The sequence below is a fragment of the Calonectris borealis genome, chromosome W (assembly GCF_964195595.1).
Source record: "Calonectris borealis chromosome W, bCalBor7.hap1.2, whole genome shotgun sequence".
NCBI lineage: Eukaryota > Metazoa > Chordata > Aves > Procellariiformes > Procellariidae > Calonectris > Calonectris borealis.
Genome location: NC_134351.1, coordinates 44,849,650 through 44,874,288, shown reverse-complemented (window position 1 = coordinate 44,874,288; position 24,639 = coordinate 44,849,650). Strand labels below are relative to the sequence as shown.

The following is a 24,639-nucleotide window of genomic DNA, read 5'->3' as shown; positions in this document are numbered from 1 at the left end:
TATCCAGTGTTTGCTCTTCTCTTAAAGCTGTTACTGAGTTTCAGTTCTCAGTCAAAGCCAGTCGTCAATCAAAGACAGACATGTTAATAACTTCTTTTTGTGAAAATTATTCAGAGGAGAAATGGTTTAATACAAGGCAGAGTAATCTTCAAAGTAGTGGGGCAGGCATGCTCTGTGATATGTAGATCATATTTACTTTTTACACATATATATTCTTATAACATACCCTCCTTTCATTTGCTTCTTAGTCTAAACCACTTATCCCTCTTCAAAAAGAAGCTGACCCTGACACACAGAAAACAGTGCTTACTAATTACATGTTCCCCCAGCAACCAAGGACCGAGGATGGTAAGAATTTCTGAAATACCCTGTCAGAATGCTCACTTTTGAAAATAATAATGGGAAGACAGTCCAGCTAACATGATTTTCACTAGATAATACTTAAATACAAGTTTGAAGTAAACTTGTAAGTGATGAAGAGTTACATCTGAAGAATGAGAACAGTAACTTAAAAATGTGATCCACATATTAGTAAATTCTAGGTGAAACTGTTCCAGTTGGAAGTGTGCATGTATGGGGAGTGAGGTGAGGAATGGACTGGTGGGATCACGTTCTTTGATGGTTGCCACTTCCCAGTGTGACACCCTGTTTCATTCCGGCAGTGCTTAATGGTTTGGGTTGAAATTCTCCTTGCCAGGTGTCTGCCTCAGACTGACTATTTTAACAAAATGTTAGACAAAATGTTTCATCCATTACTGAGTACGTATTTTCTGAAAAGTACATAGCATTCTGTATTTTATTTTAAAAGAAGAAAAAAAAATCAGTCCAGAAAAAAAATGCATTTTCCTCACATTTAGTTCAAACTGTTTTATAAAAGGTTAGGCCCAGAACATTAAGACCTCGCCAGAAAGTTATTTCTGCACACTTATGAAATATTTAGGAAAATGAGTAACATTCCATGAGTAACCCCATCAGGAGTTAGAGAAAGAGAGTAAAGTCTCTATATTTCTCTACTTTCCTTCCCCCACGGGCAAAAGGAAAAAACTTGTGCTTCTTTAACAGAAATGGGAGGGCAGGTATCAATGGGAATAATTGAAAATTGAAAAGTGGCAACATTTTCTGTTAAATGGCACAAGTATCTAGTACACTGAGTAATCAAAAATATCTGCAAAAACAGTAAATTGTACATCAGTTTTAGCACCTTCTAATGCAGATAACGCATGTGCAATACCTCTGATAGAATGTGAGAATTATAAAATCATTTGGAAATTGTCAGCGAAGCTGAAGATAGTTCCTGAAAGCGTTCTCTCCATTTGAACTTTATTTTACCCCAGTAGCGAGGTTTCTTATTGTAGATGAGGAAAGGGGTGCTTGTTTGGCAGAATATCTCCATCTGAGGCAGTCATTCCAAACAGAAAGTTTAAAATTTAATAGATAACCTTTTTAAAATTCCTAAAATACTTTAGAAAGTTCTTTTTTTGTGCCAGGAACTGTTTCAGTGATAGTGAAGTCTATCAGAATATTTTTCAGATGTGTTAAAATTGTAAGTTTACGCAATAAACGCAATGTAACAAATATTCCAATGCATTTGGTGAGCCCTATAATTAAGCATTTTTCTATTTCAGATTGTTGTGGTTTAACCCAGCAGGCAGCCAAACACCACACAGCCGCTTGCTCACTCCCCACCCCCCACAGTGGGATGGGGGAGAGAATCAGAAAAAAAAAGTAAAATTTGTGGATTGAGATAAAGACAGCTTAATAGAACAGAAAAGGAAGGGAAAATGATGATAATAGTAATAATAACAATAATGATAGAATATACAAAATGAGTGATGCACAATACAATTGCTCACCACCCGCCAAGCAATGCCCAAGCAGCGATCGCTACTTCCTGGACCATGCCTCTTATTTATATACTGAGCATGACGTCATATGGTATGGAATACCCCATTGGCCAGCTGGGCCAGCTGTCCCGGCTATGCTCCCTCCCAGCTTCTTGTGCACCTGGCACAGCATGGGAAGCTGAAAAGTCCTTGACTACTAGACTACTTAGCAACAACTAAAAACATCAGTGTGTTATCAACATTCTTCTCATACTAAATCCAAAACACAACACTAGGAAGAAATTGAACTCTATCCCAGCTGAAACCAGGACAAGATATAGTTAATATGAACAGTCTTGGCATTGCCAGTGAAGTATATAGGTTTGCTGGGATGGTGGTGACAGATTTATTAGACTATTTGGCATGCTAAAGTAGAACCTGGCTAATGTAACACAAGGCATGGCGACATGCTAGAATAAGAGACAATGGGTAACCAAAAGACTTTATTTTTTTTTCTCTTGTAAAATTATGCAAGTAATACTTTGTAAAGCTCCTGTCGTTTATATAACTTCTGCAAAATCATGTGTTTACCTTAAGTTTTAGGTGCTTTTGTTTTTTTCAGGATTAGTAATAATGCAGGTTTTTCTCAGTAAGTCATTTTTATTCTTCCTTTTTTTTTTTTTAATTTTCATTAAGTGAAATCAGGTGAATGCTCTTATACATGCTTAATGAGACCACCTCACTGAAGTCAGGCTACATAAATATATATATGTATCATTTACTTGTTTATATATAAAATACATATTTTCATATTTATACATATATGAATAAAAATACTTTGCAGCAGAGTTCTGCTGAAAATTTGCAACTGTGAGTGTTCAAACTAGTGTACAGCTCTGTGTATGAAATTTTTTTTACTTTACAGATAGGGATTTTACTATTATGAAAATACAGCCAAGTTCATAAAACAGTAGCAGCGCAGCTAGTCGTCAATTTATGGTGCTACTAGTCTCTTATCTTTTAAGAATACATACAAAAAACCACCAATCCCATCCAAGAAAAAGAAAAAGAGGATTTTTATTTTACATAATGTATCTTATTCTTACGAGAGTCTTTTTTTATTATTATTTAGTTATGTTCATATCTGATAATGAAAGTTTCAATCCATCTTTGTGGGAGGAACAGAGGAAACAGCGTGCTCAGGTGGCGTTTGAGTGTGATGAAGACAAAGATGAGAGAGAGGCACCGCCTCGGGTTAGTATTGAATTTATTTTTTAATACTTGGGTCTTCGCTCCCTCTTCTCCTCCTCCTACCCCCGAATCCCATCATTTTCCTTACTCTGGCTGTGGATTTTGCTCTGCTGAAGAAATCAAGTCTTCAGTTATTAGTTTAAGAGTATCTAACAGGATGAAACACTTCACCCTGCGCGCGCCCCCCGCCCCCCCCGATCATTTAAAGTGGAACACAAGGGGAAAATTCACAGCTGATGTAAGCCAATGTAGGGCATAATTATTTGTAATCTTGCTGAGTTTTATAAACTTAAGTCTGAGTTAATCCAGTGTATTGGGTTTGCGTGGCAAGGTTTTGGTAGGAGGGAGGGCTACAGGGGTGGCTTCTGTGAGAAGATGCCAGAAGCTTCCCCCATGTCTAATAGAGCCAATGCCAGCCAGCTCCAAGACGGACCCGCCACTGGCCAAGGCTGAGCCAATCAATGATGGTGGTAGCGCCTCTGTGATAACATATTTAAGAAGGGGGGAAAAAACTGCTGCACAACAGCAGCCGTGTCGTGGTTTAACCTGGCAGGCAGCCAAATACCACGCAGCCGCTCACTCACTCCCCCCGCCCCCCAATGGGACGGGGAGAGAATCGGAAGGGTAAGAGTGAGAAAAACTCGTGGGTTGAGATAAAGACAGTTTAATAGAACAGAAAAGGGAGAATAATGATAATAAATAATGATAGAATATACAAAATGAGTGATGCACAATGCAATTGCTCACCACCCGCGCTGACCGATAACCAAGTAGCGATCGGTACTTCCTGGATCACGCCTACCCTTCATATACTGAGCATGACGTCACATGGTATGCAATACCCCATTGGCCAGCTGGGCTGGCTGTCCTGATTATGTTCCCTCCCATCTTGTGTACCTAGCTCAGTCAGTAGGCACGGGAGCTGTCCTTGGACTAGGAGGGCACTTAGCAACAACTGAAAACATCAGTGTGTTATCAACATTCTCCTCATACTAAATCCAAAACACAGCACTAGGAAGAAATTTAACCCTATCCCAGCCGAAACCAGGACAGTATCCACCCCTTATTCCATACCATTTACTTTATGCTTAGGTCTCACATTTTTCGATACCTTTCAATTAATCACCACTATCTTTTTATATATATACATATATAATACATATACATACATATATACATATAATACATATACATACATATATACACATAAATATATATAAATGTCCACTGAGTTCTTTTAGTCCACAACTTTGGGCTCCATCTGTCATAACAGTCTTTCAGGGCCAGAAGGATGGTGTGTGGTGTTGGGCTGTTGCATCCTGAAGCCAGTTCTCATTTCGGTACTGCTGCACTCGTTCAGTTCTATCATCGTTGCACTTTGCTCGGTTTCATCGGAGTTAGTTCATTCATTAATCTGGGTGATTTTCACTGCTATACCATTGATAGCAACCATAGAAATAATGATATACAATATCATATAACAATTGACATCATAAAATTCAGTTCATTGGCTATTTTCACCCAAAATCAAATCCCCTTGAGGTACACACCGGACTTGCCCATCCTTTCGCATCACCCACCAAGTGCACCCAGGTCCTTGAGCAAAAGCAATCCCACGGATGGGTTTTCCCTTGCCAGAGGCAGGAGTAACCCAGACTGTCTTCCCAAGGATATTTCTTATGTGCACGACAGGGACTTTATCTCCATCTACAGTACGTAAGAGTCTTGACTGGGCAGGGCCAGCTCGATTAACAGACCCCCTGGTGTTGACTAACCAGGTGGCTTTTGCTAAATGTGTATCCCAATGCTTGAATGTCCCACCACCCATTGCCCTCAGTGTTGTCTTTAGCAGCCCGTTGTATCGTTCGATTTTCCCGGAGGCTGGTGCATGGTAGGGGATGTGATAGACCCACTCAATGCCATGCTCTTTGGCCCAGGTGTCTATGAGGGTGTTTTGGAAATGAGTCCCGTTGTCTGACTCAATTCTTTCTGGGGTGCCATGTCGCCATAGGACTTGCTTTTCAAGGCCCAGGATGGTGTTCCGGGCAGTGGCATGAGGCACAGGGTATGTTTCTAGCCAGCCGGTGGTTGCTTCCACCATGGTGAGCACATAGCGTTTGCCATGCCGGGTTTGTGGGAGTGTGATATAATCAATCTGCCAGGCCTCCCCATATTTGTATTTCAACCATCGTCCTCCATACCAAAGAGGCTTTACTCGCTTGGCTTGTTTGATTGCAGCGCACGTTTCACATTCATGGATAACCTGTGCAATAGCGTCCATGGTTAAGTCCACCCCTCGATCATGAGCCCATCTATATGTTGCATCTCTTCCTTGATGGCCTGAGGCATCATGGGCCCACCGAGCTATAAATAATTCACCCTTATGTTGCCAGTCCAGATCCACCTGAGCCACTTCAATCTTAGCAGCCTGGTCCACCTGCTGGTTGTTTTGATGTTCTTCATTGGCCCGACTCTTGGGTACGTGAGCATCTACGTGACGTACTTTTACAGCCAGGTTCTCTACTCGGGCAGCAATATCTCGCCACAACGTGGCAGCCCAGATGGGTTTACCTCTGCGCTGCCAGTTGTTCTGCTTCCATTGCTGCAACCACCCCCACAGGGCATTTGCCACCATCCATGAGTCAGTATAGAGATAAAGTACTGGCCATTTTTCTCGTTCAGCAATATCCAAGGCCAGCTGGATGGCTTTCACCTCTGCAAACTGGCTCGATTCACCTTCTCCTTCAGCATTTTCTGCAACTTGGCGTATAGGACTCCATACAGCAGCTTTCCACCTCCGATGTTTTCCCACAAGGCGACAGAACCCATCAGTGAACAGGGCATATTGCTTCTCGTTTTCTGGTAGTTTATTATACAGTGGGGCTTCTTCAGCACGTGTCACCTCCTCCTCTGTGGATATGCCAAAATCTTTGCCTTCTGGCCAGTTTGTGATCACTTCCAAGATTCCTGGGCGACTGGGGTTTCCTATTTGGGCCCGTTGTGTGATCAGTGCGACCCACTTACTCCACGTAGCATCGGTTGCATGATGTGTGGAGGGGACCCTCCCTTTGAACATCCAGCCCAGCACCGGCAGTCGGGGTGCCAGGAGGAGCTGTGCTTCAGTGCCAACCACTTCCGAAGCAGCTCGAATCCCTTCATATGCTGCCAATATCTCCTTCTCAGTTGGAGTGTAGCGGGCCTCGGATCCTCTGTATCCCCGACTCCAGAACCCTAAGGGTCGACCTCGAGTCTCCCCTGGTGCTTTCTGCCAGAGGCTCCAGGTAGGGCCATTCTCCCCGGCTGCGTTGTAGAGCACATTCTTCACATCTTGTCCTGCCCAGACTGGCCCAAGCGCTACTGCATGAACTATCTCCTGTTTAATTTGTTCAAAGGCTTGTCGTTGCTCAGGGCCCCATCTGAAGTCGTTCTTCTTCCTGGTCACTTGATAGAGGGGGCTTACGATCTGACTGTAATTTGGAATATGCATTCTCCAAAAGCCCACAACGCCTAAGAAAGCTTGTGTTTCCCTTTTGCTAGTTGGTGGGGACATGGCTGTTATTTTGTTGATCACATCCATTGGGATCTGACGACGTCCATCTTGCCATTTTATTCCTAAAAACTGGATCTCCTGTGCAGGTCCCTTGACCTTACTTTGTTTTATGGCAAAACCGGCTTTCAGAAGGATTTGAATTATTCTCTCCCCTTTCTCAAAAACTTCTTCTGCTGTGTTGCCCCACACGATGATGTCATCAATGTATTGCAGGTGTTCTGGAGCCTCACCCTGTTCCAGTGCGGTGTGGATCAGTCCATGGCAAATGGTAGGGCTGTGTTTCCACCCCTGGGGCAGTCGGTTCCAGGTGTACTGGACGCCCCTCCAAGTGAAAGCAAACTGTGGCCTGCACTCTGCTGCCAAAGGGATGGAGAAGAAGGCATTAGCAATGTCAGTGGTGGCGTACCACTTGGCTGCCTTCGACTCCAGTTCGTATTGAAGTTCTAGCATGTCCGGCACGGCAGCACTCAGTGGCGGCGTGACTTCGTTCAGGCCACGGTAGTCTACTGTTAGTCTCCACTCTCCATTGGACTTTCGCACTGGCCATATGGGACTGTTAAAGGGTGAGTGAGTCTTGCTGATCACTCCTTGGCTCTCCAGTCGACGAATCAGCTCATGGATGGGGATCAGGGAATCTCGGTTGGTGCGGTATTGTCGCCGATGCACTGTTGTGGTAGCGATTGGTATTTGTTGTTCTTCAACCCTCAGCAACCCCACAACAGAAGGGTCCTCCGAGAGACCTGGCAGGGTGGACAGCTGTTTAATTTCCTCCGTCTCCAGGGCAGCTATACCAAAAGCCCACCGATATCCTTTTGGGTCCTTAAAATACCTTCTCTTGAGGTAGTCTATGCCAAGGATGCACGGAGCCTCTGGGCCAGTCACAATGGGGTGCTTCTGCCACTCGTTCCCAGTTAGGCTCACTTCGGCCTCCAACACAGTTAACTCTTGGGATCCCCCTGTCACTCCAGAAATACAGATGGGTTCTGCCCCTTTATAGCTTGATGGCATTAGGGTGCACTGTGCACCAGTGTCTACGAGAGCCTTATACTCCTGTGGGTCTGATGTGCCAGGCCATCGAATCCACACAGTCCAGTAAACCCGGTTGTCCCTTTCCTCCACCTGGCCGGAGGCAGGGCCCCTCTAGTTCTGGTCATAGTATCCGCTTCTCACTTCTTGCAAACGTGAGTCAAGAATTCCTTCATTACAGTCCAAAGTAAGATCAGCCCTTCTACTCTGTCTGGGGAACTGTTCACTGGAAACTGGACCGTCATGAGACAGGGTTTTCCTGAAAACTGGAGCAGCATTTTTCCTGGGAGAACCCCCTTGTGTGATTGTTTTTCCTTGCAACTCACGTACACGTGCCTCTAGGATGAAGGTAGGTTTTCCATCCCACTGCCTCATGTCCTCTCTGTGGTCACGCAGGTGAAACCACAGGGTGCCCCGTGGTGTGTACTTTCGATATCCTCTCTCTTGAGGATAAAAACGCTGACTCCTAATGGCTGAGATACTGGTCCGTACAGGTGGAGAATAGGACCTATTGTCTTTGAGTTGCTGGACCTCTCGGGACAGTTTCTCTACAGCCGAGACAAGGGAGGAGGAGATAGTTTCTTCAAAATCCCGAAGTCTGCTATCCACCTCATCCACCGTTGGTGCTTCTTCCTCTTTCCAGCACAGTACTGCCAACGAACTGGCGTACGATGCTGGTGCACTCCGTACCAACTTCCGCCACATGGGTCGCGTGCACTGGATGTCATCTGGATCTTTGGGCGTTTGGTTGTCGTTCAGGTCACTATAAACCACCTCCAGCACGCCTAATTCTCTCAGGTAATGGATACCTCTCTCCATAGTGGTCCATTTGCCTAGGCGATATATAACATCTTCCTTGAAGGGATACCTTTCCTTCACGCCTGACAGGAGTCACCTCCAGAGGCTGAGGACCTGTGTCCCTTTTCCAATGGCTTTGTCAATGCCCCCTTCCCTAGCAAGGGATCCCAGCTGTTTGGCTTCCTTCCCCTCTACTTCCAGGCTACTGGCCCCATTATCCCAGCATCGGAGCAGCCAGGTAACAATATGCTCGCCTGGACGACGGCTAAAATCTTTCCGCATATCTCGCAGCTCACTCAGGGATAGGGATCGGGTGGTTTCCGTCTCGTTTATGAGTTCTTCCTCTTCCTCCTCCCCTCCTTGTGATGGCCCTGCTCTTTCATCATCTCTTTCTAAACGACCTGATCTCCGCTTCCAAGATTTCCTCTTCTGTACAGGGGCAACGGATACCAGCAAGGGTTGGTCCTCTGGTTCAGCTGTAGTGCCTGTTGCTGGGGTTTGGGTAGCTGCAGTGCTTGTCATGGGGGTTGGAGTAACTGTAGTGCCTGTTGCCGGAGCTTGAGTGGCTGCAGTGCCTGTCGCAGGGGTTGGAGAAGCTACGGTGACTGTTGCCGGGGTTTGAGTAGCCACAGGGGTTGTCATGGGGGTTGGAGTAGCCGCAGTGCCTGTCGTGGGGTTTTGAGTAGCCACCGTGTCTGTAGCCGCCCCCGAGACTCGCCGCTCCGCCCGCCCCGATGAGGCACCGCTGCTTGCCCTCCCTCTTTTCTTGTTCCTGAGGGTTGATCTCTGGACAGTATTCCTGAATAGTTGTTTAACCCTAAACAAGGCCTGAACCACATTCAGGAGACATAGCAATATGAACATGCTTGTTTGAACATCCCAAGGATATTCAAAATTCTCAGGGAATATTGTGGACATCTTTGTGAAGAGGATAGAAGAAAAAGGAGTTTCTGACGATATGGAAGGGAAGATGAACAAGTGGGAGAGAGTGTCCCATCCTGTCTCCCCCTTAAATTCATTCTCCGAGGAGAAACAAGTGCAATTACCAATAATCTCTAAGAGGTGGTTCCCGAGGTACAGAAATGACGGCAGTGCCGAGTGCAGATACCAGATTAGACTTACGACCAATGATTTTATCACCTCATAAAACAGCAACAAAATGATAATCTTGGCCCAGTTCCGAATAATGATAAACAGCACAAACGGGAACACATACTGCAAGCAAGGTATTACATGACCCAACATTGAGAGCCAGCCCCACAACTTTGACAGCCAATACATCAACATTGTGACCAATCAATATAATGGATGCTTATAACAATTTTGCCTTAACACACTTTGGTCAGATCTATCGTTATCTCAACCCTTCGTGCCCCATGTTGGGCGCCAAAAAGGACTGTCGTGGTTTAACCTGGCAGGCAGCCAAATACCACACAGCCGCTCACTCACTCCCCCCGCCCCCCAATGGGACGGGGAGAGAATCGGAAGGGTAAGAGTGAGAAAAACTCGTGGGTTGAGATAAAGACAGTTTAATAGAACAGAAAAGGGAGAATAATGATAATAAATAATGATAGAATATACAAAATGAGTGATGCACAATGCAATTGCTCACCACCCGCGCTGACCGATAACCAAGTAGCGATCGGTACTTCCTGGATCACGCCTACCGTTCATATACTGAGCATGACGTCACATGGTATGGAATACCCCATTGGCCAGCTGGGCTGGCTGTCCTGATTATGTTCCCTCCCATCTTGTGTACCTAGCTCAGTCAGTAGGCCTGGGAGCTGTCCTTGGACTAGGAGGGCACTTAGCAACAACTGAAAACATCAGTGTGTTATCAACATTCTCCTCATACTAAATCCAAAACACAGCACTAGGGAGAAATTTAACCCTATCCCAGCCGAAACCAGGACAAGCCGGAAAAGAGCCTGTGGTGAAGACCATGGTGAAGCAGGCTGTCCCCCTGCAGCCCATGGAGGTTAATGGTGGAGCAGATATCCACCTGCAGCCCGTGGAGGACCCCATGCCAGAGCAGGTAGATGCACCCGAAGGAAGCTGTGACCCCGTGGAGAGCCCGCGCTAGAGCCCTGTGGGGGACCCACGCTGGAGCAGTCTGTTCCTGAAGGACTGCACCCCGTGGAAAGGACCCACACTGGAGCAATTCGTGAAGAACTGCAGCCCATGGGAAGGACCCACGTTGGAGAAGTTCATGGAGGACTGTCTCCCATGGGTGGGACCCCACGCTGGAGCAGGGGAAGAGTGTGAGGAGTCCTCCCGCTGAGGAGGAAGGGGCAGCAGAGACAACGTGTGATGAACTGACTGCAACCCCCATTCCCCATCCCCCTGTGCCACTAGGGGGGAGGAGGTAGAGAAAATCAGGAGCAAAGTTGAGCCCGGGAAGAAGGGAGGGGTGGGGGGAAGGTGTTTTAAGATTTAGTTTTAATTTCTCATTATCTTACTCTCATTTGATTGGTAATAAATTAAATTAATTTTCCCCAAGTTGAGTCTGTTTTGCCCGTGATGGTAATTGGTGAGTGATCTCTCCCTGTCCTTATCTCGACCCACGAGCCTTTCATCATATTTTCTCTCCCCTGTCCAGCTGAGGAGGGGGAGTGATAGAGTGGCTTTGGTGGGCACCTGGCGTCCAGCCAGGGTCAACCCACCACATCCAGGTAGACTCGAACAGCAAAGTGGAGATCCTGGATTGCTCTGCTGAGTGTTTTGTCCTAATTCATTGTCTGTTTTAAAACTGATGTTTTAATTATAGCATTTAATTAAATTCGGAACATTATTGCTTTTTGTTACACAGGAAGGCAACCTGAAGAGATATCCAACTCCGTATCCTGATGAACTGAAGAATATGGTTAAAACAGTCCAGACAATTGTACATAGGCTAAAGGATGAAGAATCTACTGAAAATATTGCCAAGGAGTCAAAACGAGAAGGCCAGACAGTTTCTGTAAAAGATGTGGGGGTAAAGGTTAGATATAATATTCTCTTCTGACTTTGCAAGAAATTCCAAAGATCTAGAGTGTCACTGATTCCTTTTAATTATCTTCTTTCTCAACGTTAATGCTTTAGCAGGAAAAAATGTCAAAGAACAGAACTTACTTCTTCACTGTCTAAAGAAGTCTGTAATAAATGTCTGTTTTGCAGTAGCAATTTTCCTCTGAGACTAAGAACAAGGAAAGTGACTTGTTTCTCAGGCAAATACAAACTATGGATGTGTTAAGAAGCTAGCTGCTTCGTTTTCTCGAGGATGGCATCTTTGTCATCCTCTGATCCTCCTTTGTCTGCCAGACTTCACAATGAAAATCAGGATAATCTCTAAGGATTTTGCCACTGCCCTCATGACTGAAGGTTTTGGACGATAAGTTGGGAAGGCAATTGTAGCAAGTTGGCACAGGAGTTGCTAACAGGTTGATGTAGCGTGATAGGACTACTGTTTGGTGCTGACATTTCTCATTGTAGATATTCTTGGCCTTTTTTTATTTAACTGGAAATTTAATGGAACAAATTGACCCCAATAAGGAGGAGAGTCAAACTGATTGGCAAAGGGTAGGGACTGTACCTCAGTAATCTGCAGAGATTTCTCTCAACCTGGTGCATTTCATACTTTATAATTTCAAAGCTCAGATTTTCCTTTCCATAGTTTCCCAAAATATATAATGTTAACTCGAGAATCATAGAATCATAGAACCATTAAGGTTGGAAAAGACCTCTAAGATCATTGAGTCCAACCGTCAACCCAACACACCATGCCCACTAAACCATGTCCCTAAGCGCCTCATCTACATGTTTTTTAAATACCTCCAGGGATGCTGACTCAACCACTTCCCTGGGCAGCCTGTTCCAAGGCCTGACCACTCTTTCAGTAAAGAAATTTTTCCTAATGTCCAATCTAAACCTCCCCTGGTGCAACTTGAGGCCATTTCCTCTCGTCCTATTGCTAGTTACTTGGCAGAAGAGACTGACACCGGCCTCTCTACAACCTCCTTTCAGGTAGTTGTAGAGCGCGATGAGGTCTCCCCTCAGCCTCCTCTTCTCCAGGCTAAACAGTCCCAGTTCCCTCAGCCGCTCCTCATAAGGCTTGTGCTCCAGGCCCTTCACCAGCTTCGTTGCCCTTCTCTGGACACGCTCCAGCACCTCAGTGTCCTTCTTGTAGTGAGGGGCCCAAAACGGAACACAGTATTCGAGGTGCGGCCTCACCAGTGCCGAGTACAGGGGCACGATCACCTCCCTGCTCCTGCTGGCCACACTATTCCTGATACAGGCCAGGATGCCGTTGGCCTTCTTGGCCACCTGGGCACACTGCCGGCTCATGTTCAGCCGGCTGTCAGCCAGCACCCCCAGGTCCTTTTCCTCTGGGCAGCTTTCCAGCCACTCTTCCCCAAGCCTGTAGCGTTGCCTGGGGTTGTGGTGGCCGAAGTGCAGGACCCGGCACTTGGCCTTGTTGAACCTCATACAGTTGGCCTCGGCCCATCGATCCAGCCTGTCCAGGTCCCTCTGCAGAGCCTTCCTACCCTCGAGCAGATCAACACTCCCGCCCAACTTGGTGTCGTCTGCAAACTTACTGAGGGAGCACTCAATCCCCTCATCCAGATCATTCATAAAGATATTGAAGAGGACCGGCCCCAGTACTGAGCCCTGGGGAACACCGCTCGTGACCAGCCGCCAACTGGATTTAACTCCGTTGACCACAACTCTCTGGGCTCGGCCGTCCAGCCAGTTTTTTACCCAGCGAAGAGTGTACCTGTCTAAGCCGTGAGCCGCCAGCTTCTCTAGGAGAATGCTGTGGGAGACAGTGTCAAAGGCTTTACTGAAGTCCAGGTAGACCACATCCACAGCCTTTCCCTCATCCACTAGGCAGGTCACCTGGTCATAGAAGGAGATCAGGTTGGTCAAGCAGGACCTGCCTTCCATGAACCTGTGCTGGCTGGACCTGATCCCCTGGTTGTCCCGGACATGGCTTGTGAGCGCCCTTAAGATGAACCGCTCCATAATCTCCCCTGGCACCGAGGTCAGGCTGACCGGCCTGTAGTTCCCCGGATCCTCCTTCCGGCCCTTCTTGTAGATGGGCGTCACATTGGCAAGCCTCCAGTCATCCGGGACCTCCCCAGTTAACCAGGACTGCTGGTAAATGATGGAGAGTGGCTTGGCAAGCTCCTCCGCCAGCTCCCTCAGTACCCTCAGGTGGATCCCATCCGGCCCCATAGACTTGTGAGCATCCAGGTGGCGTAGCAGGTCGTTAACTGCTTCCTCTTGGATTATGGGGGGTTTATCCTGCTCGCTGTCCCTGTCTTCCAGCTCAGGGGGCTGAGTATCCTGAGGATAACTGGTCTGGCTGTTAAAGACTGAGGCAAAGAAGGCACTGAGTACCTCAGCCTTTTCCTCGTCCTCGGTGGCAATGTTCCCCCCTGCATCCAATAAAGGATGGAGATTCTCCTTGGCTCTCTTTTTGTCATTAATAGATTTGTAAAAACATTTTTTGTTGTCTCTCACGACAGTGGCCAGGTTGAGTTCTAGCTGGGCTTTTGCCTTTCTAATTTCCTCTCTGCATGACCTAATGAGATCCCTGTACTCTTCTCGAGTTGCCTGCCCCTTCTTCCACAAGTGATAAACTCTCCTTTTTTTTCTGATTCAACTAACTATCATATGTTACTGAAAGAAAACCTTTCAGGTTGTTTTTTCTGCTAATGTTCTTAATCCTGTAGACTTCAGAAATTGCTTCAATAAAGAACAAAGCAGATGAGAGAAAGCAGTATTCAGCAGGAAGCTCTGTGCAGAAGCCTACTGAACCAGAAGCTGAGCACGGCACTGCAAATTCACAGATGACTGCACTTGTTAAAACCTTGCAGAACACGAAAACAATTGTCAACCGTGAAGACATGCTCAAGGTATAGCATTGCGATGAACATCATAGCAGTCAAAGAATTGTGCTGGTGTTGTATTGAATTTGTTACTCTGAGAGATGAAAATTTATGTTGACGATAGAAAATAGCCATCCATAAGTGCTGTAAGTACAGATGGTTTGTAATGCGATATTTTCCTCACTTCAGACTATATTAAGTAAAAGTTGAAATAGCTAATAAAAAGTTCATAATGAAAGATGTATACATTTAAAGAAAAATAAAGCAAACTCAATTAAAACTTGACCTAAGTATCAAACTGTGAAAAGACTCGTACTTAGATAGGATTTTCCAGTTTTTGCTTGATTGTCAGTTGTTCAGTAAATAATTGATTATAATTGTCACTGAAATGTCAGTATATCTGATTTGTGGGAGCAATCAAAAACTTGTATATCTAAGTGACTGTGCCCATTCATTTGGAATGAAAAGTAAAAGGTAGGTTTAAAAAAATGTATTCCTCTGTATTTCTTAGTGAACTGTCATGACTATGACTGAAATTGTATCTACTCCTTATAAAGAGTCAGAAATTTTTAACTTCTGAACTCTTTGTACGTCTCTGTGACAAACACCATGTATTCGTTTTTTATTTAGAATGTGTTTCAGACTTATGACAAATTTTGGAACTTGTCACTTCATCAGTTGCCAATCACAACCTGTAAAATGCTTTTTTCATAATTTCACGAGCAGATTATTTTTGCCTGTGTTGTGTAAGCAGTGGAACATGTGTATATCGCGCTTTTGCTGAAGAGGCTTTGTGACAAGCAGTTGTGGCTGTTGCTGGCTCTTTCCCCACTAGCGTGTTCCTGCTTCTACATCCTTTCTGAAAATATTGGTTTTGATATTTTTCTTTATTTTAAATATATAATTTCAGAAAATCATATTAGTTGTCTAATGATAGTGACAGCAATTCTTTGAAGCTGGCTGTATGCCAGTAAGTAAATGAGGCAGCAGTGCGTAGTCGATCAGGGATACTGAATTCCTTACTTCCATGTAATAACCTGCTGGTAACTCTATTGCAGTTGAATCCAGATATCTAAACTTTGCATGCATATAAGTTTGTGGGTTTTTTTCATTTCAACATTGATTACACTTCTTGTATGTTACATCCAAGGGGAAAGGCAATGTTGTAAAGGCAGTGAAGAGGTGGTTTGTTCCGATTGCAGAGAAACAAGTGGATTTTTTTAATTAAGACTATCATACATTGTTTGCTACATCTCAGTCAGGTTTGTCCTTCCTTCAGTGCAAAGAACTGGCCAGGTAGGTAGTATCATGGGAAAGATGGTGTTCCAGTAGGTTCTACACATTAAATGTTCTGAAACTTGTAAGAAAAAGTGAACATTGACAGACTATTTTTGCAATCTGTGACATAGATTTTTGTAGCATTTGAAAGAGGAAGCATTCTTACTAGCAAGAAGTTTCTACTTTAGGGAAAGAAGGCTTTTTCCCTTCAAAATATTACTGAAAACAATTGTTTTTTGAAGATGATAGGGATATAGGCCTGGCAGTAGGATACTGAATCAGTCGCATGGCTGCTCTTGCAGCAGCTTTGTCAGTTAATCTCTTTCTTAAGTGCACTGAGCTCCATCTTATAGTTAGGAACTAGTGATTTCTAGACGAAATGTTTTCAGCATCACTTTATTCTTCTGCCACTGTTGTTCCTGAAGATAAATAACTTCTGTTCCTTTTGGAATTTACCCCCAATGTAAACTTAAAGGTATCAACCCAAGCTACGCTTGCTCTTTTTTTTTGCTAGACTAGGCAAGCCAAGGTCATTCAGTCTTTTCTCACAGCATAGCTCTCCATTCCTAAGGTTGTCTTGGTAATGCTACTCTGTAGCTGTTTCAGTTTGAGCTCTTTTCTGCAAAACCAATACCCAGATAGTCAGTCTGGGGTGTTCGCTGGTTCAGTGATAACTTTCTGACTTGAACTCAACTGGAGGTTCTCTCCAGTGGCGGAACAGAGGCTGCATCTGCTTGCTCCGAGTAGGTTCTTGTAGCTGAAGTTAGTACCGGTTTGACTGTTCATCAGTGACAATGCAAATCTGCCTATGCTGCTGCTTAAAGATAATTCAATGGCAAATATTACTAAATTCAGTTGACTCGCACTACAAATGCACTACACAGTTGCTATGTTATACTTCTGTTATGTTGCTTGTTTATCTTTTTCCCTTTTATTGTTCAGTGGGTGACAGTTTAGATAGCATTTACTTAACCTTTTAAGCACTTCTTTAAAATGCACAGCATAATAAAGCTGGTCTTCCTTTAGCAGGAATCAGAAGAACTCTCCTCTGATGAAGAGATGAAAATGGCAGAAATGCGACCACCGCTGATAGAAACCTCCATAAATCAACCAAAAGTGATAGCTCTTAGCAATAACAAAAAAGGTTAGATACCATTAAAAAAACAATAGAAGTGGTGTATGATTCTGATAATTTCATGACTCAAAATGGCTGGTTTTTCCAATTGAATTATGTAAAAGTAGATTTTTGTGTTTTAAGATAGATGATCAATTCTCTAGTTAAGTAATGAAAGCAGAAAAAAAATTCTGCATTATCTTATACTTGAGTGTGTGGTAGAGAAAGCTGTGTTCACATCCTAATTTTCTTGATTCTTGTCATTAGTTTAAAAGCAGAGGGGGAAAGGGGATGCTTGTGTTTTGGGGGACCTTTAGCTTGAACACACTCTTGATATGTTTAAGAAAAGGATTGCAGAAAGTGGTATTTACCTTGGAAATATTCCATATTCCCCCCACCCCCCGATTTTGTGGACTATTGCTGCTTTTGGCAGCAATATCACTTGTTTAAATTTCTCAGAGAAGCTGTGCTCTCTTCCTGAGGTTTAAGAATAAACTTCTCTTGTGGCAACTCCTTCTCCAGAATCGCTTTACTCTTATTTTTTCTTCTTTCCTCTCACAGGAAACTTCAGAACATTGTTTTTGTTAACTAAGTTTTATATTTTCCGAAAGATAATTTCAGTCTGGGTAACCATTTCCTTAAGAGTAAGGAATGACCTAGGATTCAGAGAAAACAAAATTTAACAGTTGAAGAGCAAATTGTATTTTGCTTCATATGATATCCTAGTCCAGTACTTTCCAGGACAAAAGGCTTTTCTGGCCATTACATGTAAAAGGGTAAGATTTAGTGAGGATGAAGGAAAACCACGTGGAGGTAGCAAGAAGAGTCTGCTGAGGATCACATGCAGGTGAAAAGACTGATGTTTATCAATGCCATATTTGGGTTTTTATGACTGGCTAAAGTACTAAGTCAAAACTTCTTTCTTGTCTCTGGAGATAGAAATTAGTTTCACAAAATTTATGCTTTTGGCACCTGTAACTGTGTCTTGAAGTAAAAATTTAAATGTATTTGTTTGTACACTTATGTTTGCCCATGTCAAAATCATGGCTGGCTTGAAGTCCTGCAGATAAATGATTTTTATATGGATGTATGATGTGAGTATGCATGCATTATGCAAGAATCAATGTGAACAGGTGTAAATGACTCTGAAAATGTTGTCCTAAGTGATCTGCAAAGCATGGGAATGCGTTGGTTCCAACTCTGCAGAAGAACATTTTTCTTTCCTGTTTTTTCCATTTATAAAACTATATAGAGCTCATCCAGTGATCTAGGTCTTTCCAGACTGTTTGGTCTAATAAATAGATATTTAACAATGATAGAATGTTTAAAAGCAGGAATTGTGTACACTTTCAAAATCCTGCATGTGAAGCAGTGTACTTTGTATTCATAAGGGCCAATAGACTCATGTAATTGAAAACTTTGGAATCATTGCAAAAACAGAAATATGATTTGATAGATATTTTTGGGAAATATTACATAATGTAGTGCACTAGCTTATGCCGAGAAAACTTGGAATAAAGCAACAAGTTAAATTTCATTAACAGGTGAGGGCTGTTTACATTGAGACAAATATATAAAAAATAGGAACTATTGCCAACAGTCTTTTGTAAGTTTATACAAAGTTTGCAAAGGTGTTAGCTTATATGTTAGTTTCCAGTAATAAGTATTACTGAAGAACAAGATACAATTTCTAAACACTGTAACATACACGTTACAGACATCTGTTTAATAGCCATTTAACTAAATTGGCAAATTTTTATTTCAGATGATTCAAAAGATGCTGATTCCTTATCAGATGAAGCTACCCACAATAGCAATCAAAATAACAGCAACTGTTCCTCTCCTTCTCGAATGTCAGATTCTGTTTCCTTAAATACTGATAGTAGCCAAGATATTTCTCTCTGTTCTCCAGACAAAGAAACACATGCTGCTGTTTTATCCAAGATCAGGTTTGTAAAATACTGTATACCACTGAGCAAATATAATAGACAAATGTTACTTAATCTTTCATATTACATGTCCATTCCTTTAATTCATTAATGATTCCTTTATAATTCATGAAATAATTTAAATTTTAATGTTTTAAAATAATGTTAAATAATGGAATAGTTCTCTTAAAAAAACAAAACAAAACAAACAAAAAAAAAACCCCACCCAAAACAACACCAAACCCAAAACCAACAAAAAACAAGGAGGACAATAAAATTCAGAGGCCAATTTTAGTATATAAGACATGGTTCCCATCTGTTCTATTAATATGGTATAATAATTTCATCCTTAATAATTTGTTTTCCCTGCAAAATACTTTCAAAACACCATTTTAAAAGCTCTGTGTTTTTATTTGCATAATGTTGAAGATCAATTTGATTACTAACTTAATTATAAAAAGCATTTAGAAACTTATAAAGAATGGACTTACAGGTTGTTTCTCTTTTTGTGGTTCTAGTTAAAAAGGTGCCTTTTTTTTTTTTAATTTGCCAATAGAAACAAGACATTTATCCAAAATTCTCATGGAACTTGCAAGTATTTGATTAAAAATAATTGAGTTATTGTTGCTTTGTACTTTTTGACACTTTTAAACTGTCTTTAATAATTCCTGTTGAATTTAATTAAACATCTGAAATCAGAACATGGTCACGTAATTGATGACACAAACAAGAGTTGCCAAAATGAGCCCTCTGTATAATATATTTTTGTAATGGTAAGATAGCAAATAATGAATTTGGTTGTATATTGGTCTTTGTCCTGTATTGTGTGTACAGTATGGCTGTGTTGCATGTTAATGATTATTTTTTCTAAAACAGTTCTTAAAGGAATATGTTGGTTCCTTTTGGAATTTCTTTTAAGAGCCATCTTTTTTTCCAGGCAAGAAGATGAAAATTTGAATAATCTTTTGCAAAATGGAGGTGAATTGAGCATTACAGTAGAAGAAAAAATAAATGTGCAAGAGAAGTTTACAAATTTGTCAGAATACGAATTAAGCATTGAAGAAAGATTAGGCCTGATAAGAAAAGGTGTTGATCTAAGTACTCCTACGGAGGAGTCTCACAAATCAGACCAAATAAACATGAATATCAATAAACTGGTTAGTGAAGAGGCAGTGCCAGTTACTGTAGAAAGGTTACAAACACAGGAAATAGTTTCAGTAAAGGGCTTTTTGATTAACAATATGAAAGAAGAAAGCGAGTACTTGGAAAATGGAAATAAATATCCTATAAATAAAGTAAATGGACATCCTGAGGAAGCAGTACAGTCTCCCAGTAAAGACGAACTAACGAGAAGCACTACAGTTGATGGTGATTCTTCTGCTGAGCTGTCTGTTTCAAGGAGTACTGAAGATTTGTCCCCACAGAGAAGTGTTCCTGTGATGAAATCTCACAGCATCACCAGTATGGACACTGGTCTGAAAATCTATGATATTGTCAATGAGAATGGATCTCAACAGCCAAACTCAGTGGTAAAATCAGCATCTGGTAGTGCAGATGGAAAAAACATAGTCCGAAGTAAATCTGCTACTCTTCTGTATGATCAGCCTTTGCAGGTTTTTCCTGGGCCATCATTGTCATCTGATTTAGTATCTTCTACAAAAACTGTGTTCAAGTTTGACTCAAATCACAATCCTGAAGGTGCTAATGCAGTGAGAGGATCAGTGACAAGTGGTGCACAGATGTTCTGTACTCCCCAGTATAATATTCAGTACAGCAGCAGTGCAACAACGAAAGACACCTTGTGGCCCCAGAAACAAAACACCCAAGTAGAACAAGGCAGCTTACCTCCTTCACGTCTGCTTAGGTCTGACAGCACAGAAATCCCCAGCTATGTAAAGCATTCTGCCAATATGAATTTATCCAATCATAACAATGTCCGAGCCAGCGCTGCGTATAACACTCATCAACAGATGGCTGGGAGACACGTAGATGTGTGGGCTATTCCACCGAATGATAGACTGCTCCCAGGAGTAACCAGACACACTCTTCAAAGGCAGAGCAGTGTATCCTCTACAGCTTCTATAAATGTTGGGGATACTGGACCTTCAAGGCGGGCCCAGGTTCCTGAAGGGGACTATTTAACATACAGAGACTTGCATTCAGTGGGAAGAGCTCCACCAGTAATGTCTGGGCAACAGAGACCTCTTTCTGCCAGGACATATAGCATTGATGGTCCAAATGTATCTCGACCACAGAGTGCTCAGCCATCGGTGAATGAAATACCAGAAAGAACTATGTCAGTTAGTGACTTTAATTACTCATGGACTAGCCCTTCAAAGAGATCAAACCCAAGGGTTAACTCTGACCACTCTTTATTAGACCCTCCAGGAAAAAGTAAAGTCCCTCATGACTGGAGGGAACAGGTGCTGCGACATATTGAGGCTAAAAAGCTAGAAAAGGTAAAAATAATAATTTTTAAACTTTTCTACCTTTCTGTTATCTGGATATGGAATAAGTTAAATATTCTGTGTTTTGAACTGCTTTTAATTACCAGTGAAAATGTACTTCTGATTCTGCCTTAAAAGGGATAAACATGTTTGTGCTGAATATGTGAGAAACAGTCAAATGGTAGACTGTAAATGAACTTTTCCCCCAAAGAAAAAAAAAGTCCCTGTTGTTTTTACATCATACATGCCAGCTTAGTCCAATTACTTTAGAATACATTAAATAATGTCATATTGACCTGCTGGACTTCAAGGCCAGCTCTTTTAAGCCAGGTAATTTTTATTGTTGTTGTAGCATTGTATTCATATTATACTAAAATATTCCCTTACGCTTCTTGATATTTCTGTTTTGCCTTTTTCCCCTATTTCTTCACTTTAAGAACAAGGAAAAGAAAATCAGTAAAATATATTTGGAAGTATAGGTCTACAGCTTCAGTTGCTGAAGAATTCAAAAGCCATAATTAACATATATTTGCCTCCAAGCCAGTTGTCTTTTGAAGTTGGATATTTGACAGATTGTTGAATGAATATTTATTTCTGTGAGATGAGAAAACTTAAAAATCTTGTTCATTTCAGGAAATCATAGGAGGTTTTGATATAACTAGAGATGATGAAAAGGATTCTTTATGTACTGTAAACGCTATCAAGAATTTGAGCTGATATGTAGAGTTTAACAATTATATATCTTCAAAGAATTTGAGACTGGAAGAGTGAAATCTATGCTGTCCAGCTAAACCAATTTTAAATATCATCACTAAATATTGGGCAGAATGTCATTACCTGATCCTGTTTCCTTGGAGGGGAAGTAAAAAAGCTAAAACACGTTTTGATTATGCCAGCTAGATGGATTTTCTTTTTCTTTTGAAAGAACATAGTTTGGTTTGTGATTATTGTGCTAAATACTTCAATATCCTTGATAGCTAAAGAAATTTAATTGGAGATGGTTGAAAAAATTACTTTTAACTATGATTTTTCTTTGAAAATCCAAGTATTTGGAGGGATGGGTTTGGTTTTGTTTGTTTTAAGTTGCATAACTTCTGTTGATAGAAAGGGATGGGTTTTGTTTGGTTTTAAAGAGGCCTGTGCAACAGCCACACCTGTTGTTCTGATCCATTTTGAGTCAGGTACAACATAAAATATTTTAAGACTTTCACAGTACTGTGCTGTAGTGTGGGGACCCTTTGTCCCATGAGGCGATCACAAACCTCACCATGTTCCAACCCTAATAGTGCATTCTTTGATCTTCTGTTCTCCTGGATGCACATATCAAATCTTACATGAAACAATAGAGAAGTAAGAACCCCAGCAATACTTGAATGGAGAGGGAAACAAAACTTCAGCATACTGCTAATGCAATTTGTTTATAGCTCCTTCCTATATCATCTACATTTGACATGTTAGGAACGATGTTTAATATGCCAGTGAGATCTGTTCAGGTATTGTAGCAGTGTAGTCACCTTGACTGAAGTGAAGTTGATTGCCTGACTTGATTCCTTTTATATCTGTCCATACTTTCTATCATGCTTTATATGTAAACTTTAATTTTTGTTTCCTACTAGATTGATATGGAATAGCTGTTATTGAGTTCTTAGCTGTGCATCTAATTTAACAGATCTTTAGAAGTCTGTTTTGTATGTATTTCTTTTGTTCTGGCCTTGAAGAGTTTTAAAGTAGCTTTTACTTAGCAATCTGAGACTTATTTATGGGTTTAAAAGTGAATGTGTATATAATTGTCTACTTTATATTCTCTGGGATATGACTGACTTTTTAAAAAAAAAATCTGAACTGTGAAAAATGTAGATATGATCCTATATGGTAGCTGGCAAATAAGATAATGTGGAAAATCTAGGGATTCACTGGATATTTCTTTGTTCTTTTAAAATAATGTTTTCAGATATTTCTGTTTGTAATTAAAAATTAGCTTTTTGTGAGGAGGCTTAAACCAGACTTCTGAAATGTTTTGAAGTCTGAAAAAAATTTCAGTAATTACAGAGCTTATTTAAGGAACAAGCATTTATTGGAAATTGCTTTGACAAAGCTTTCATGGATTTAAAATGGTGTTTCTTTTTTTAAAAGCATAAGATACAACACTGACAAAAACAGGTATACAAAATTAAGCCTTATGATGAATATTTAATTCATATCTTCTTGCCTGTGGTTATACAGAAGAGTATAGGTTAATAGTATTGCCTTTGCTGTGACTCTTCAGAGTCTGTTATTGAATTTAATCATGTTTATTATTTCTATGCTGTGCTTCTTAGGAAAGAGTGTGTAGTGGGTTTTTTGGGGTTGGTTTTGTTGTTTTTTTTTTTTAAACTCCTGAAGTACTTGTTTGGTTTTGTTTTTATGAAATTTAGTAACTGGAGGGGGGTGGGGTGGGTGAACCCACTTAAATAAACAGTGTCTGATTATTGGTCAAAATTGGAGAAGCTAGTTCTTGGTTTTTTTATTAGCCCTTTTTACCTGATACAGGTGGAAAAAAAACCTTTCAAGAGTTTAATTTGCATGAGGAGAGATACAGGATAGTTTTAAGTCCAGCAAAAATTATTAACAATGGATTCCAGCCAAGTAACCAGCATTTGTAACCTTTGACAAGATGTAAGGGGGCATACTCCGATCAACTAAAATTATCCATCTGGTTGAAGGAAGGTGAAAACAGTTCATGAGACTATTTGTAAATAGAAATTTTGCATATATTCAGGAGAAACTATTTGCTTACCTGATACAGAGCATATTTTATTGTGGGATAGAGAAAAGGGCTTCTTTAAATGTCAAGCTGCTCTCTCTCTAGTGGTTATATATGTAAGCTGTTGGAAAGTATGCAATCAATTCTGCCCCACCCCCCAACCTTATAAATTTAGTGTACAGGTGAGTTTTTAAGAACAGTAATATTTTTCAACATATTTTCTTTTGGAGTGTGACTTGCCAATTTTACTACCTGATATGTCACAGTAGTGTTCTATAGTACTCTTGTTGAAAGTTTTCATTTAGGAATTTAAACTAATACTGCCTGTGTAAAACACTAGTCACACACATTTTATTGTGTGGTAGAGGAATTTCTCATCTGTAAACTGCAATAATAAATATCTGCAATGGTTATCTGCAAATATCTATTATATTTCTATGTGCTGAGTAGGCAGAAACAGTTGCTGGGCCTGATTCTATCCTTTCCTTACATATGTATATTTTCTTTTTTTGTTGTTGTGGATCTCTTGGGAGTTCATCAGGTGCATGTTTGCTTTCAATTCTAATTTCATCTGGAATTAAGTGCTCTATTTTTTATCTACTTTATCTACTATTTATCTAGAATGGCAGAGCTTTCAGAGAAGAGGTCATAAAGTTAGATTCCTACTTTCCATTTCAGAAATTAAAATAGGTGGTTTTATTCTCAAAGTTGCCAGTGTATGGTGCCTTATTTTAAAAAAAAAAGTCCAAGTGTTTCAGTATTGATATAGAATTGCAGTTTTAATCAAAGTTTGAATTTTTTTCCTGAG

At 41.5% G+C, this 24,639-nt stretch overlaps 1 protein-coding gene across 20 annotated transcripts in view; it reads left to right on the top strand.

The window, feature by feature from the left end:
- LOC142074733 (erbin-like) overlaps positions 1-24,639 on the top strand; it is a 181,308-nt gene that overhangs the window by 127,333 nt on the left and 29,336 nt on the right. For 15 of the 20 annotated variants that reach the window (XM_075135574.1, XM_075135583.1, XM_075135576.1 and 12 more), the window contains 7 exons: positions 249-348; positions 2,956-3,077; positions 11,261-11,431; positions 14,166-14,348; positions 16,626-16,743; positions 18,479-18,662; positions 19,579-21,100. In XM_075135574.1, coding sequence (XP_074991675.1) covers positions 249-348; positions 2,956-3,077; positions 11,261-11,431; positions 14,166-14,348; positions 16,626-16,743; positions 18,479-18,662; positions 19,579-21,100 — 2,400 coding nt within the window. The remainder of the gene's footprint in view (positions 1-248; positions 349-2,955; positions 3,078-11,260; positions 11,432-14,165; positions 14,349-16,625; positions 16,744-18,478; positions 18,663-19,578; positions 21,101-24,639) is intronic. The other 5 variants (XM_075135589.1, XM_075135591.1, XM_075135588.1 and 2 more) reach the window with 2 other exon arrangements.